A 14,357-nucleotide genomic window follows, 5' to 3' on the forward strand; every position below is an offset into this window, starting at 1 on the left:
CCCGATTGGCTGGACTGAGACGCTCCGTGCGCGCTGTCCTCCGGGTAATTAGGGCTTCCTCGTCTTTCCTTTACCTTAAATAATTAAAAGGGCTCCGTTTTATTTTTGGTGCATCATCGTCCCCTGATAAGACCGATGGTTGATCACGCAGATCAGAGAGAAAGAGCACGGGGGGGATAGTCATTAGGAAAAAAAATGCTTCGTCAGCGGGAATGGAGGTAAACAGACAAACCTTGACCCTTTTGCTGAAAGTGGAGGCTTTGGTGGTAAATATACATGTGAGGAGAGCCTTAATGATAATAACAAGAAGCTCCCAACCCCACCGCTGTTCTTGTCATTAAACATTCCGTGCGAATGTAGAGCATGAGTTACATGACAGCTTGTGCAAGGCTTGCTTACTTTGCACATTTCTGTATCGGCCGCCCTCTAGAGAGTTGATGTATGTCCTTGTGTGAGTTTCTCACACGAGCTGGAAGACAGCGAAGAGCAATAATTGAGGTTAGTCTCTCCTAATCAGCTCAGGGATAAAACACACTCCTCAGTCATTGCTCTACTGGACTTCTCAGCCACAACATTAGAACCAGCTAAACAATGTAATGAGATATCCCATCTAACAGCAGTTATCGACTATTTTCCCTGTGAAGATAACAACGATGACCTTTGACTGACCTTGTCCTAGAGATGTTCAGTCAAACACAAGATCATTGCAGTTGTAGTGTGCAGCAGCATCGATTAAAACAGCACTGGATCATACTGGGAGCTGTTGCTAATATTTGAGTAGCCTAAATTAGCTTCTGAGAAACGACAGTGCAGTTTTACTAAGTTTTCGTTCACTAGTCTAGACACGGTATTCTGGTTAATATTGTGTTTGTGGAATTTCAGTTAAACAGCAAAATCCACGTGTTTTTTGTCCATCTTAGAGGCGGCCATTTTGTCACTTGTTGTCGACTGAAAATGACATCACAGTTGCCAGGCATCACGTAACAACCAATCACGACTCAGCTTCAGTAAATAGTGAGCCGTTATTGGTCGTTACCTGAGCCCTGGGCAACTGTGATTGAGTCCACAGCAAGTGACAAAATGGCCGCAATAGATGAAATATTAATAAAGAGGGAGTCAACCCGCCAAAAAGGTGTTTTGTTTTTTTCCCCCCCAAAAGGTCTTCTATGCAGTCCCACTGGTCAAAATATGGTATTCTGGTTAATATTGCGTTAGTGGAATATGAGTTAAGCAGAAAAATCCAGCCGTTTTTATCCATCTCAGTGAGCGGCCATTTTGCCACTCGCTGTTGACTGAAGATGACGTCAATGTTGCTCAGGTCTCAGGTAACAACCAATCAGTTCATCCTCAGAAAAAGGGTGAGCTGTGATTGCTCGTTGCCTGTGCTCTGAGCAACTGTGATGTCATCTTCAGTCGACAGCAAGTGGCAAAATGGCCGCTCACTGAGATGGATAAAAATGGCTGGATTTTGCTTCTAACTCATATTCCACAAATGTAATATTAATCAATGTAATGTTTAGACTAATGAGGTCACATTATTATTGTCAAGAAATGTTTAAAGTTGACTTAGTTGTTTAGATTGGTGGGGGCACATACAACGTTTTATTGTAAGGAAAATTCTTAGGTTGATTTTCTCATGATCTGGTGAAGCCCGTGAGATAAACATACTAAAATAATATAAATGATATTATGGCTTGGATCTATCTGCTTGCCATATAATCATAACACAAAAGCAAATGTGCAACAAAGAACAATTAAAAGGAGTCTACCAGGAGTTGGAGCCAGTTGCACACCAATAGGGTACATCAGTTTCCATGGCAACAGATCACAAGGAGGACAACATAAAATGAGCTACTCACTGCATTGAGCCTCACTCAACGAGTCAAGAGTTCGAATGACTTGTTGGTGGTGTATATCAGTGTTCCCCACTGATACATACAGGATATTACATACTAGTGCTCCTATAGGGATGAATATATGAAAAATGATGTACATCAGTCTCCTCCTTCTACCGTAATCTCCCCACATTGTGGAACAAAGGAAGGTGATTAAAGGCAATGGAGACATTTCCATGCTTGGAGAACTGTCTGGGGATTGTGACTCATGTGTAACTGGTGGTAATTCAAGTGCTATTAATAACAAGCAATGTATTTTTTTCTTCTAAAAGCAATTACGTCCCAAGACTCAAATTTCATCAGCAGCAGTAGTAGGAGCGCAGAACAACGGAGAGCTGCCGGCGATGAAACCGCAGTCAAATCAGAAGGTCATCAAGATGATACAAAATGGTCGTGCTGTTAGAAAGCTTTGGCTTTTAATTGGCAACATTTTAATAATTCATATTGGTGATGTGTGTTACTCAGGCGAAAGGTTCACCGATGGTGCCGTTTGCATGGCGCCCCTGAATAAGTAATTGGCGCATAGGAATGTTTTGCCATAGGCTCAGACAACTGTTTGCAGTTGTGGAGGAAAAGAAGAGCATAATATCAACTTTGAAGCAACAAAAAAAAAAAGTCATTCATATTCTTCCATTCACCTTCAAATAACAACTTACTATTTATTAGGGATGTAACGATATCCAAACATCACGATACGATATCATCACGATATGAAGGTCACGATACGATAATTATCACGATATTGTGGGGCGTTGGCGATATTTAAAAAGATCAGAATATTGTAGAAAAAAAAGAGAGCTCATACTAAAAAAAAAAAAAGTACAATATTGTGAATTTGTACATAACAGTAATGCATATAAACCACCTACAATCTCTAATAACAATATTGAGGCACTTACTTGCTAATGCAAGCACATATTGATCGCTTCACAAGCAAATTAGGTTCCCCTTCATCTGAAAATTAGCATACAACATAGACATAAACATAGAAGGCCAAAACATCCCTAATAAAAATGAAATTGCACTAATAAACTAGCCACTAGAGGGTGCTAGAACTGCACAAGTACTTGAAAAAAGGCTGGTGTCGGCCCGATACCGATACCTGGTATCGGTACTCGCCCATCCCTTACTGCTCAGTCAATACAGTAGGGCTCAGTCAACAATAAGTTGACAACTGAAAAGTGAACAGAAGGAAGCCTACATTTAATTTTGTGTAATCGTTATGCGTAAAAACACACAAATGCCATCACGGAGAATTCTCCTCAACTGCGCCTCGTGACTCGTTGTACAACCCCAAGAGTGTGTAAGCTATAAATACATTTTGCCTGCAGTTGAGTTTCTTTCACACTCATTTGCCCCTCAACATATAAACAATGGATGGATGTCCTGCAGCTGGCGCGGGGCTCGGCAATGAATCACAACTGGGGACAAAGGGACAAATTGGCAAAGCCGTCCACACGAGGGGACGGTTCAGTGTCAGGTGACTGCGCAAGCCTATTTGTGGGTGGTAACATATGTTGCTCGTTCCGACAAACTGCAGCTGCATTCGCTGCTGTTTGTGCTGCAAGATCTACGACCTTGCAAAAAAAAAGAAAAAAAAGAGTGGCGTCGGGGTGCTACGTAGCTCAAAACACTCGCCGTGCAACAAAGGGTGGATTTTGTCATTTGGGATTCACCCACCCACCCAAAATTATCAACAACTAAAAAATGTGACTAATTTAATTTCCCTATTTGTTGAGCTAAATAAAATACATAAGTCTGTGTTGAGGATTTTGTATTGACCGATATTGCAGTATTTTTGTAATGCTGTTCCAGTCATACTATTCTATTATATACTCTTGATACATTCTATTTGTTTAGGATGGTATATTGTATAGATTGTCATACTAAAAAAAAAATTATTATTATTATAAATTCGATTTTTTTGTAACCGTATACACAATAACTTGCTATCAAACATAAAATGATACATTATTGTAATCCTCAAAACCTTTTTTTAAAAAGCATTTAAAAGTTGTTGTTTTTTTTGTGCACTGTATAGCCAAACATACTCAACAAATTAATACAAGAATATATATTACAAAATAAATAATTACATAATTATTACAATTATTAAATAATTACAAGAATATATATTCTTTTGAATATGTACAGGACATATATTCTTATTTATTTATTTAGCACAACTATGGTATATCTATTTGTATATAAAAAGTACCTTGACTCCTCGCTGTGAAAATAAAACAATACAGTACATAATACTTCAGAAGCATTTTTTACAAAATTATTATTTTTTTGAATATATTCCAGTATTCTAATTTCTTCAGCAAGACTGTAGCTTGAAACCATCTCCCTCAAGGTTGCGCATGCATTTTGAGGTGGTTTTAAGTGTGTGATTTAAGATTAAAACAATAATAATTACTTTTAAATGAAAGAAAACTTTATTCATCAGATTTCACGAGGCACTTCAGGGCCCTGGAAATTTCAGCTGAGGAATTTGCTTGTTTGCTTAATGTTAAGTCCGCCCCTGCCTTTCACGTGACGGTTGTTTTATGTAATTTCAAGACGCTATTTCCAGACATTTTGCAACACAGTTGTGTTGTTTTCAGTTGGGACAAAGCACTGACCTCTCCTGCAGATTAAATGATATAGTTAAGTCACTAAGCCAAAAGTGCTGGATGGCCCCTTTTTTTTTTTTTTTTGCTCTATTTTTTCTCACTGAGGGCAGATGGTGGAAAAACGTGTACAGTGGCATATGGGGTAAGGCGCAGCAGCAGCAGCAGCAGCAAAGGCAGCAATAGCACTCGAGTGTTTCACGTTGCTGGATTATTGGGTGAGACCGGCCTGTAATGGACAATAAGTAAGGCCCGTGTGCATTGACGGACGCGGAGCGCAGCTTGCAGTTGCACGGGGTGAGCTGAAGGAGTGAAAGACAGAACGAGAGACAGACAAACAGACAGACAGAGTGAGCGAGCGAGCGACTGTCGTGAGACCCGGATTAGACCTCGCGCTGTGTTTGCCGCTGCTGGCTGCTGCTGTTTTTCAAATTGCTCTAGATTCCCAGAGATTATGCGCCGTGAATGAATGACTGAGTGAATGAATGAATGAGCACCAGTGTTTTTTTTTTTTTCTTCAAAACAAACATACAGTAAGCCAGACTTTCAGCATAGGCTGGTGGATCCTTAAAGCTCAAACGCAATTTTTCTGGCATGTCAGCCTCTGATCTACTCATCACAATGAGAAGAAATGGAATGACTTTTGCACTCTCCATTTACTGTAAATCCTCATTGAGGACGGAGTAGTATAAGTTGTGTTGCAGAAAAAACGATGCACAAGATGGTGGCAAAGTGCAACTTTAGTCTAAATGAAGCTGTTCAACTCACTTCAACAAAGTTCGCTGGTACCAATAGGCCACAGCATGGTGCCAAAGTACTACTTTGTGTCTAATCAAAGCTCCTAAGCTCACTTTAACATAGTTCCGAAGCACCGAAACGTTGTAGAATAGCGCCAAAGCAATACACTTTTCTCACAGAATGTACTCAACTCACTTCAACATAGTTCCTTAACACCGATGTGCCACAACATGGTGCAAAAGCACTACTTTTGTGTAATTGAAGCTAACTGGCGCACTTTGTAAATGATTCCATTGTTATTACACCAGAGATTGAATTAATAATAATAATAAAAATAAAAATAAAATAAAAAGTAAAAATTCAATCAATCAATAAATAAGGTTATTACACCAGAGATTGAATTAATAATAATAATAATAATAATAGTACCTGGAGAAGACATATACAGACACATATAAAACTTCTTTTGTTAATTACCTATGGTAAAATATAAACATGAATACATTTCTCAACACTGTAGATTTCTCCAAATCCTCTGTGGTGCATTCAAAGTTTGAGATACCACTGTAATTTACAAGAAGCAATACAAACACACCATTAAGATTTCAAAAATGCAACATTATGCAGAATGTAATGCATTCCTCCCTTCCCATCAATCCGAAAAAATGTGAGTTTACTTCATTAAAGCACCATCCTTTTATGACTACTCAAAAATAGGACAACCCAACACAGTAATTACTACTAATGGATGCACAGAATAGCAAATGCTGTCATCATTGCGAAGCTTCCCGTTGGAGACAAAAGACTGCAGATTGTCTTGCATCTTGTTTCATTTGAAGGATAAAGGTGGAATTGAATGTGGCTAAATGCTCTCTGAACATCAGCATAAAAACGCCAGCATGTTATAGGTTTGGAGTAAAATTCATTCCCGGCTCTTCAGGGGGCGGATCCCAAATTCCTATCCTCTTGATTGTAAATTGCAGATATTGTACTTAAAGCTCGCTCTAAACATTACATCATTGAGCATATGGGCGGTTAAACACCCACAAAGCACATGGGGGCATTAATGAAGAAATAACATGGAAAATTGACTTTTTTTTAATGGCTTGCATACAAATAGTTTTCTGGAGTGCTTGCCAGCCAATTAAGTGTGAATTAAGCAGCTAATTAATGTTTTTTGTATTCTGCCTGTTTAAAAAAAAAAATAAAAATGTCCGCAATACACCACACATTTTCTCCTTTTCGCATCTCTAACCCGACAGACTTTTTTTTTTTTTTTTAAAGTAAAACGCTCTGGCAGCCAAAAACAAGACATAAGGTTCACGCGAATTGGAGGGGACAACAGTGAAATGAGCAACCACGCTGGACTAAGCGGACAGGATGTGTTTACCGCAGGGCACGCAACTCTCCACGGGGAGGTTTGCTTGTCCCTCGTGTGCAGCTCTCAGTAGATATCAGCCCTCAACTCAACGCAGTGCCACGCTTCACTTTGACCAGTCAGCATATCTGCCATCCCGAATCAGGAATGTTTCCACAAGTGAGAAACTCACAACGATATTTCTCGCATTGGTCATAATAACTCAAGTAACAGTCGGACTTCCCATCTTTAAGGTTCAAAATTGAAAAAAACAAAACAAAACATGGCATGATATCCTGACTAAATCTATACTGAGTAATGGCTTAATATTTTTTAAAGAGATACTTCACTTATTTAGCCCATTATAGCAATAAATGAGTTAATATTTTGTCTATAATTAATTTGATACTTTCATTATTTTTCACATACAATTAGTACCTTTAAAAACACATTTTGCAACTTGCTGTCGCCTGAAAATGACATCACAAGGGTTCAGGTAACCAATCACAGCTCTCCTGTTTTCTAGGTTTGGTCATGTGACCTTCACAAGCTGAGCTGTGATTGGTTACCTGAGCCCTTGTGATGTCATTTTCAGTCGACAGCAAGTTGCAAAATGTGTTTTTAAAAGTACTAATTGTACATGAAAAATAATGTAAATATCAAATTTATATTATAGGCAAAATATTAATGTTTGACTGCCAAGAATGGCTAAATAAGTAAAGCGTCAATTTAAAAACAAACCTAATGGGCTCTTTTATCATAAATAAACTTTATGCCTCGTCAGACTATGCATAACTAATTGAACGTATTTCATTCTTAAATATGTGAACATCTGGCATCAAACCCTTTGAATTATTGTAATACATTTTTTTTTTAAATCATCACATTAGGTGGCACAACAATGGCGAACTATAGGAGCCACTTTGATTGTGCATCCGCCAGTCTGCTCCCATCTGCAAAATTACCAGTATCAGGTCTAACCTGCCTCCGCGCAGGGTTACACCGCACAGGACTTGCGCTGGACAGGAAAATAGACCCCATTGTGTTTTGGGAATGTGGGAGGAACCACGTACTACTAGTGAGCTCACTGGGCCCCACTTTGTGAATCACTACTGTACGTTTATGAAAAAAGGTGAAACCATATTTGTATTTAATTTATGTAGCACACGTTTACAATTCCGTCAAGCTCCTGAGAAGAAGCAGGAGGACAAAATGTCACATTTTAAAGAACAGCTTTACATTCATGTTAAAGTCCAAAATTAATCAGTATTAATTTTGATGTCAATATATTCATGAATGTACATGGTCATAGTTCCCGCCTTCAAAAAGCAAAATAAGCTCTATTCTACAATCAAACTGCATTATTTATGCACAGCCCTTGCAGCAACAAAACGAGAGTCCCGGAGAAAACACCTCTTAAACACGGCTGGCGTGCTGCACTAAAAATGCCACATTTTTCCATAATTTATTCTAAAGTTCATTCTTGATTTATTTACGATGTTACCCAAGTGGATCAGGTGGCAGACAAAATCCATGAAAGAACGATGCATTACGTTGCCAGTTTACTGTAGTTCACTCAGATGTGATTATTCTTTCTTTCTTTCTTTCAAATTTCTTATTAGTTGGTTTGATTGGTTTTACAAGTCGTGCACTTGCACAATAACAATAATCACCACAAAAATGGAGATTTCTGGGGATACAGTATTGCATGTGAATGCTGGAACGCTGAATGACGAAAATGTGAAATAATGTAGAATGATAATGAATGATGTAGAACAGGGGTGTCAAACATACGGCACGCGGGCCGGATCAGGCCCGCAAGGGGTTTAATCCGGCCCGCGACATGATTTCGTAAAGTTAAAAAAAAATTCAAATTGTAAAGTCGGACTAAGTAATCAGCCGTCCACAATCGAAACATAATAAATTTGTACATTCACAAGCAGTCCTCAGATGAGCAATGCAACTTGTCCGGGGGAATCGTCCTGGATGTCATTATTTCACACAGAACTTAAAGTTACGGTTTGTTTTATTGTTATTATTATTATTATTATTATTTAAATCATACACCGACATAAATGTGTTAAAGGGGCTGTCTGCCGGATTCACTCAGGAAAATGCACTTTTTAAATACATGATGTACACACTTAAACTTTCTCTCAGTCTAACACATCTGAGTTTATGTTAATCTTTGGTGGGGATTTCGTCCTAAACCCCCACCCCCACAATATCGTGATAATTATCATATCGTGACCTTCATGTCATGATAATATTGTATCATGATGTTTGATGATACTGGTGAAAATGTGCAATATGTTGAGTGGAATTAAATTGAATGATAAGGATTTATATTGAAAGATGTACAGTAGAATGATGTGGAATGATACTAAATGATGTGGCTATATATTGGTGAAAATGTTGGTATTTTTTTTGTTATGTGAGAATCGCGGGGATGTTTAAAGTCGTTTCCAAGGTGAATCGAATGTGGTGAGCTTCTAGATTGGGAATGATATGATATGTTATGTTGAAAGGCAATGAGTGGGGAATTTTTGGGTGAAAAATGTGGAATTGTGTCGATGGCTAGAGTAGTGGTTCACTCACCTGATGAAGTACGGCCAACAGGCATTCACTTTCCACTCATTAAATGTTACTGTGATTGACTGGCGGCCAATACCAGGGCATAGTCTGCCTTTCGCCCCAATGAACCTGTTTCCTGGTATCTCTTCCACGCTCTTAACACAGTAAATCTTGTGGACACCCTGGAGGAGCCACTGAAAAATGCAAGGATGAAGGATGAGAGCAATAATCCGGAGTGTGTCTGTCTTGCTTCCACTTTCCACCTGTTGTTTTCCCCATTTGCACGGCAGCAGGTGGAATTGATCCGCAATCATTATCACTTAGCTGGACTGAGTGATATCCTGAAAGTGTGATTGGAGTTACACTGCGATGATCATGTGTTGCTTGCATTCTGCTGGGGAGTATGCCAGCTGTTCGCCTGCTGCCTGAGGAAGCAGAAAATATAAAAATAAAAATTACAGGACCATGGACAGTGACTCAAATTGCTCGCACAGATGAAAATAGTAAGAACACGGCAAATTGAAACTATCTAATGTCGACTTAAACGCTTATAGCAAGCCATAAAGTCTTATTGATCTTGTTATGAGAATTATTTACTATGCAAGAGCAGAATATCTAAGATTATTAATCTTGTTTTAAGATTATTTGTCTTTTATTTCTTCCTAAATTTAGTTCATTTTCATGCATAATAAGCTAAAATCTTCACACACAAAAAAAAAAAAAAAAATCTGAACTCTAACCTAGACTGAAACGCTTATATCAAGCCATAGACTTCTTTGTCTTGTTTTGAGAATTATATAGAGCAGAATTTCCAATATTATTAATCTTGTTTTAAGATTATTTGTCTTTTAATTCTCACTTAGTTTGTAAATCTTAAAATTGGTTAATTTTTATGCACAATAAGCTAAAATGCTGTAAAAGTCTGACAAGTTATTTTTACTTAAAATAAGATTGTCAGATATAATTCTGCTTATTTTAAGATAAGAACAAGTGTATTTGATCTCATATTAGGCAGATGTGTTTTTGCAGTGGAAAAAAAAAGGGGGGGGGGGGGGGAAGCAAGTAGTGACACCTTTATTTCTTCATTTATCTTGCACAGGTGTTTTCTACCTGTTTTTTGAGAAACATGCTGTGTTTGTGAATGGAACAGCCTGCAGCCACAAAACAGAACAATTCTGAAGAAAAAAAAAAATCTGAAATTCATTTAAACTAACCAAAGGTACTATACAAGCCTATACTTTAACATAGCGGGACTAGAGCTGCTGGTTGGCAACATGGCGTTCATGGATTTAATCAATAACAGAGGGTGCGATCAAGTTCAAAGACTGTCCAGACTGTTTGCCTTTTACGTGTGCACCCCGATTTGAAGAACAACTTCAAGACTGCAATATCAGAGCTGCCGTTTAAAATCCACAGCACGTACACCGTAGTGCACTTTTGTTTTGCATTTGAAAGCAGTCGGGGAACTTAATGAACTGATCCCGAATCACAATCAGCAGAGAGAGCAAGCGCATAAATCAACCACTTAAATTTGTGTCAACCTGTTTAGCACTTAAAGAAATGTATTTACGTCAAGTTTGAGGGCATAAAGGCTTGTACATGCATAAAGTCCAACATTAAAGGCGGGAGGATGTTGGCATATGTGCACGAAGATCAAACAGTTAATGAGTCACATAGCTGGGAATGACCTCATTTGAAGGTTATATGATGACTGCGGAACGCTCATTAGAGAATTACTATTGCGATATGTAGCTGAGAATCAACTGTGCTATCTTTACGCCCCGTGCGGCTTTCATGTGATTAATCTGGATAGCCAAACATTCCAATCGATTTCTCGCAACACTCAACCTTGCATGGATGGAAAACTGCATACATCTGGCCAGGAAACGGACATTAAGAAAGCTGTTATCGAAAATGATTGCTGACAAGACATTGTATCCCTAATTTTACGATCTTTACTTGATTAAAGTTGCTGTTAATAGATTCAAGGGAACCTTTCAAACAGTTATGCAGTTAGGAAATCGTACGTTCACATCTCAGCTGGCATTTATTGACTAATTCTGCTTTAGTATAGAAAATATCGTAATTAGGGGTGAACCGATCGATCGGCTGATCGATCGTCCGATCCCTTAAAAAATAAACTGATCATTTCACCGATCTCATGTCCCTCCTTAGAGGTCTGAAAAAGTCAGCCACAGTTCTCTTCTGCTGACATGACAAATAGGTTTTTAATTTTTATTTGCTACCGTATTTTCCGCACTATAAGGCGCACCTAAAAGCCTTCAATTTTTTCAAAAGCTGACCATGCGCCTTATAATCCGGTGCGCCTTATATATGGATCAATATTGAGCCGCAACAGGTCTCGCTGTCAAGACGCTATCGGTGACCCTGCACGATAGTTGACGCGCATGCGCAGAAGATCCCGCCATTTTGGATCGCTAGCTAATGCTAATACTTTACCTCAGAGAAAATAATAAAACAGCTGTTTATTCATTTTGGGAGTAAATACAGTTGTCAGAAAGCTGGTTTGTAATCTATTAATAAAGTTTGACTGACCTATCTGACTGTTTTGTCAATGATGATTGACTGAACTGTCGAATGTGACTTTTGCCACCACGAACTATGTAAACAACATAAAAGGCAGCCATTTATGCAAAGAGCTATATTAATCTTTCGATTAAAAAAATTAAGAACAACTACCATGAATTGAAGCATACGTCGATTACGGATACTTTGAACGCGCTCGGGCAATTATGCTATTAGGCTAACAATATTAGAATGAAGCTTGTAGTCATGCATAAAGCCGGTTAAAACTTTCTTTTTAATGTTTTTTTTTTTACATCTGAAGCTCAGTATTTAACTTTTAAGTGCAACGCATGCGCATTTAATTTTTAAGAATTATTTGATGCGTTTTTTTAATTAACTTTTATGTGTACTAAATTTTAACTGAATGATTTTTGAGAGTATTTTCTGTTTTTTCGCCCCTTTATATTTAAGCGCTTACAAAAATAAATGCAAGTGTAATCTTTGTTTTTGACAAATGATGCCTACCATGAAACCGTAAGTTAATGTTGGTCTTTACATAGTACATGGAGAGCTACTTAATTTTTTTGTAGATGGTGTCAAAAGTTTGAGGACCGCTGATATGTATAACATGCTGAACAAATGCAAACAATTTAAAATGTAATTGTTTTTATTTCAGTGTTTTTTTTTTTGTTTTCCTTAGGAATGCATATGCAGACGCAGATAATCCTGCCTCGGCACCAACCAGGGTGGGAGTCGTCTAGGCGAGGTGGAGGCAACTAAGCCCCCCTGGGAGAGACGTCACCAGGCTGGGACGCATCATCGACCAGTCTCCTCGAAACGCGCGCCCACACTCCGCCGCGCCGCGGACGTCAGGATCGCTTTCTTCTCCTTCTCCCCCCACCCCACCCCACCCCCTCCTCCCTCCCTCCCTAAATGCGAGATGCTCGGCCAAATGCAATTAAATCGAGCAAAGCCGAGCGAGTACGCGCGCCTTGTCGGAGAGGAAGCGTTCACCTGCTCCTGCATCCAAGCCGGATAAAACAAGTGGGGAAGGTCATTTAAAGTGAAGGTAGGAAGGGAAGGGAAGGGAAGGGAGGCTGCGCGGAGCCGGAGCTGGAGCGGAGCATGCTTGCGGAGGGAGAGGGCAGCGCAAACTGGCAACATCTGTAAGTTCTCCCCGGGAGATTTTGTCCGCGAGTAAACATGCCGGTGAGAAGAGGACACGTCGCTCCACAAAACACATTTCTTGGGATAATTATCCGGAAATTCGAGGGGCAGAGTAAGTATCATTTGGAATGTTAAATGACGAGCAATGTTATAAGGAATAGAATGTTTTCGAAATGTTATATTTTTTTGTTTTGGATGTTTCACTGTAGTTTTGTCTGAGGGTGAAAGTATCACCTTAATGGCTGTTATTTGCCAAGGTCAGGAGTGCTCTCATGTTTCTTTTCACCCCCCACCCCCACCCCACCAGACCGTAAATTTGTGATAGCCAACGCCAGGGTGGAAAACTGTGCCATCATATACTGCAACGACGGCTTCTGCGAGATGACCGGCTTCTCCAGGCCCGACATCATGCAGAAGCCGTGCACCTGCGACTTCCTCCACGGCCAGCACACGGATAAGGAGGCCATCGGCCAGGTGGAACTGGCTCTCAGGGGCTCCGAGGAGCGCAAGGTGGAGCTCACCTACTACCGCAAGGACGGTGAGTCACTGACCTTTTTTTTTTTTTTGCGCAGGGCACGCAACCCAAGCGCGGGCTTTTGTCAGTCGGGCCGGGACGAGACGCGGTCCCGAATGAGTAACAAGAGGCACAGGGTGTCCCCTGCGTGAGTGATCTGATATTGCCGCTGTTAGCGGAGTGTCGCTATTAAGACGCGTATCGCTTACTCTCACCCCGAACCCAAACATTGATGACGTCCCGCGGGAACATTGATATCACCGAGATAGGCAAAGCCCTGGTATCAGGCCGTTGTCCTGACATACACTCGCCTGTCCTCACAACATTGGGTACACAATCTCGTGCGCTTCTGTTGAGCCATTTACATTAGGAAAAGTATATAATAACAATAATAATAATAATAATAATATGAAAAATAATAATGAAAATAGATCAGTAAATAATTCTCTCACACTTGACCTGACCTGACCTTGCTTTGAGTGACAACTCGTAAGTCACGCCTTCTGTCGCTGATTGGTTGTTTTTCTCAGGTGTGCTGGTTTCATGTATTCCAAATTAGAGGTGCAGGGATTTTGTTTTTTTGGGTTTTTTTTTTATAGATGGTATTCATCAAGTACTACTGTCAAGCCATAATGACAAATATCACCAAACGTGTTTATCTCATTCACTCCCAGCCATTTTCACAGAAGCCATCCCGGCTGTTTTACTGGATTTTGACTGATTTTGCCAGGCTATGAAAACATGAAACCTACCAAAAGAAAGATTAAAGTCTCTTCTTTCATAAGGGGGAAAAAAAAAAGTATGTTTCTATCTGTTTCCGTTTTGCAGCAATTAGCATTAGAAGAGAGCTGAGTTTCATCAGTTTTCACAAATCTATTTAAAATTGTAAGTAATTGAGCTTTTTTTCAACATGGCCCTGGTTGATCTTTTATACTCTGCTGCCATCTGCTGGCCGTTTGTGTAATAACTAC

The 14,357-nt window shown here is 39.5% G+C and overlaps 1 protein-coding gene across 6 annotated transcripts in view; it reads left to right on the top strand.

Annotated features, from left to right (window-relative positions):
* The window catches only part of kcnh7b (potassium channel, voltage gated eag related subfamily H, member 7b), a 92,856-nt gene that overhangs the window by 39,205 nt on the left and 39,294 nt on the right, over nt 1–14,357 (top strand). For 2 of the 6 annotated variants that reach the window (XM_077536183.1, XM_077536187.1), the window contains 2 exons: nt 12,406–12,984; nt 13,180–13,410. In XM_077536183.1, the coding sequence (XP_077392309.1) occupies nt 12,909–12,984; nt 13,180–13,410 (307 nt within the window). In that variant the 5' untranslated portion in view covers nt 12,406–12,908. Of the gene's footprint in view, nt 1–4,791; nt 4,808–10,923; nt 13,411–14,357 lie in introns of those variants that run through there. The other 4 variants (XM_077536186.1, XM_077536185.1, XM_077536184.1 and 1 more) reach the window with 4 other exon arrangements.

This window comes from Festucalex cinctus, chromosome 11 (genome assembly GCF_051991245.1).
Source record: "Festucalex cinctus isolate MCC-2025b chromosome 11, RoL_Fcin_1.0, whole genome shotgun sequence".
In the NCBI taxonomy this organism is placed as follows: Eukaryota; Metazoa; Chordata; class Actinopteri; order Syngnathiformes; family Syngnathidae; genus Festucalex; species Festucalex cinctus.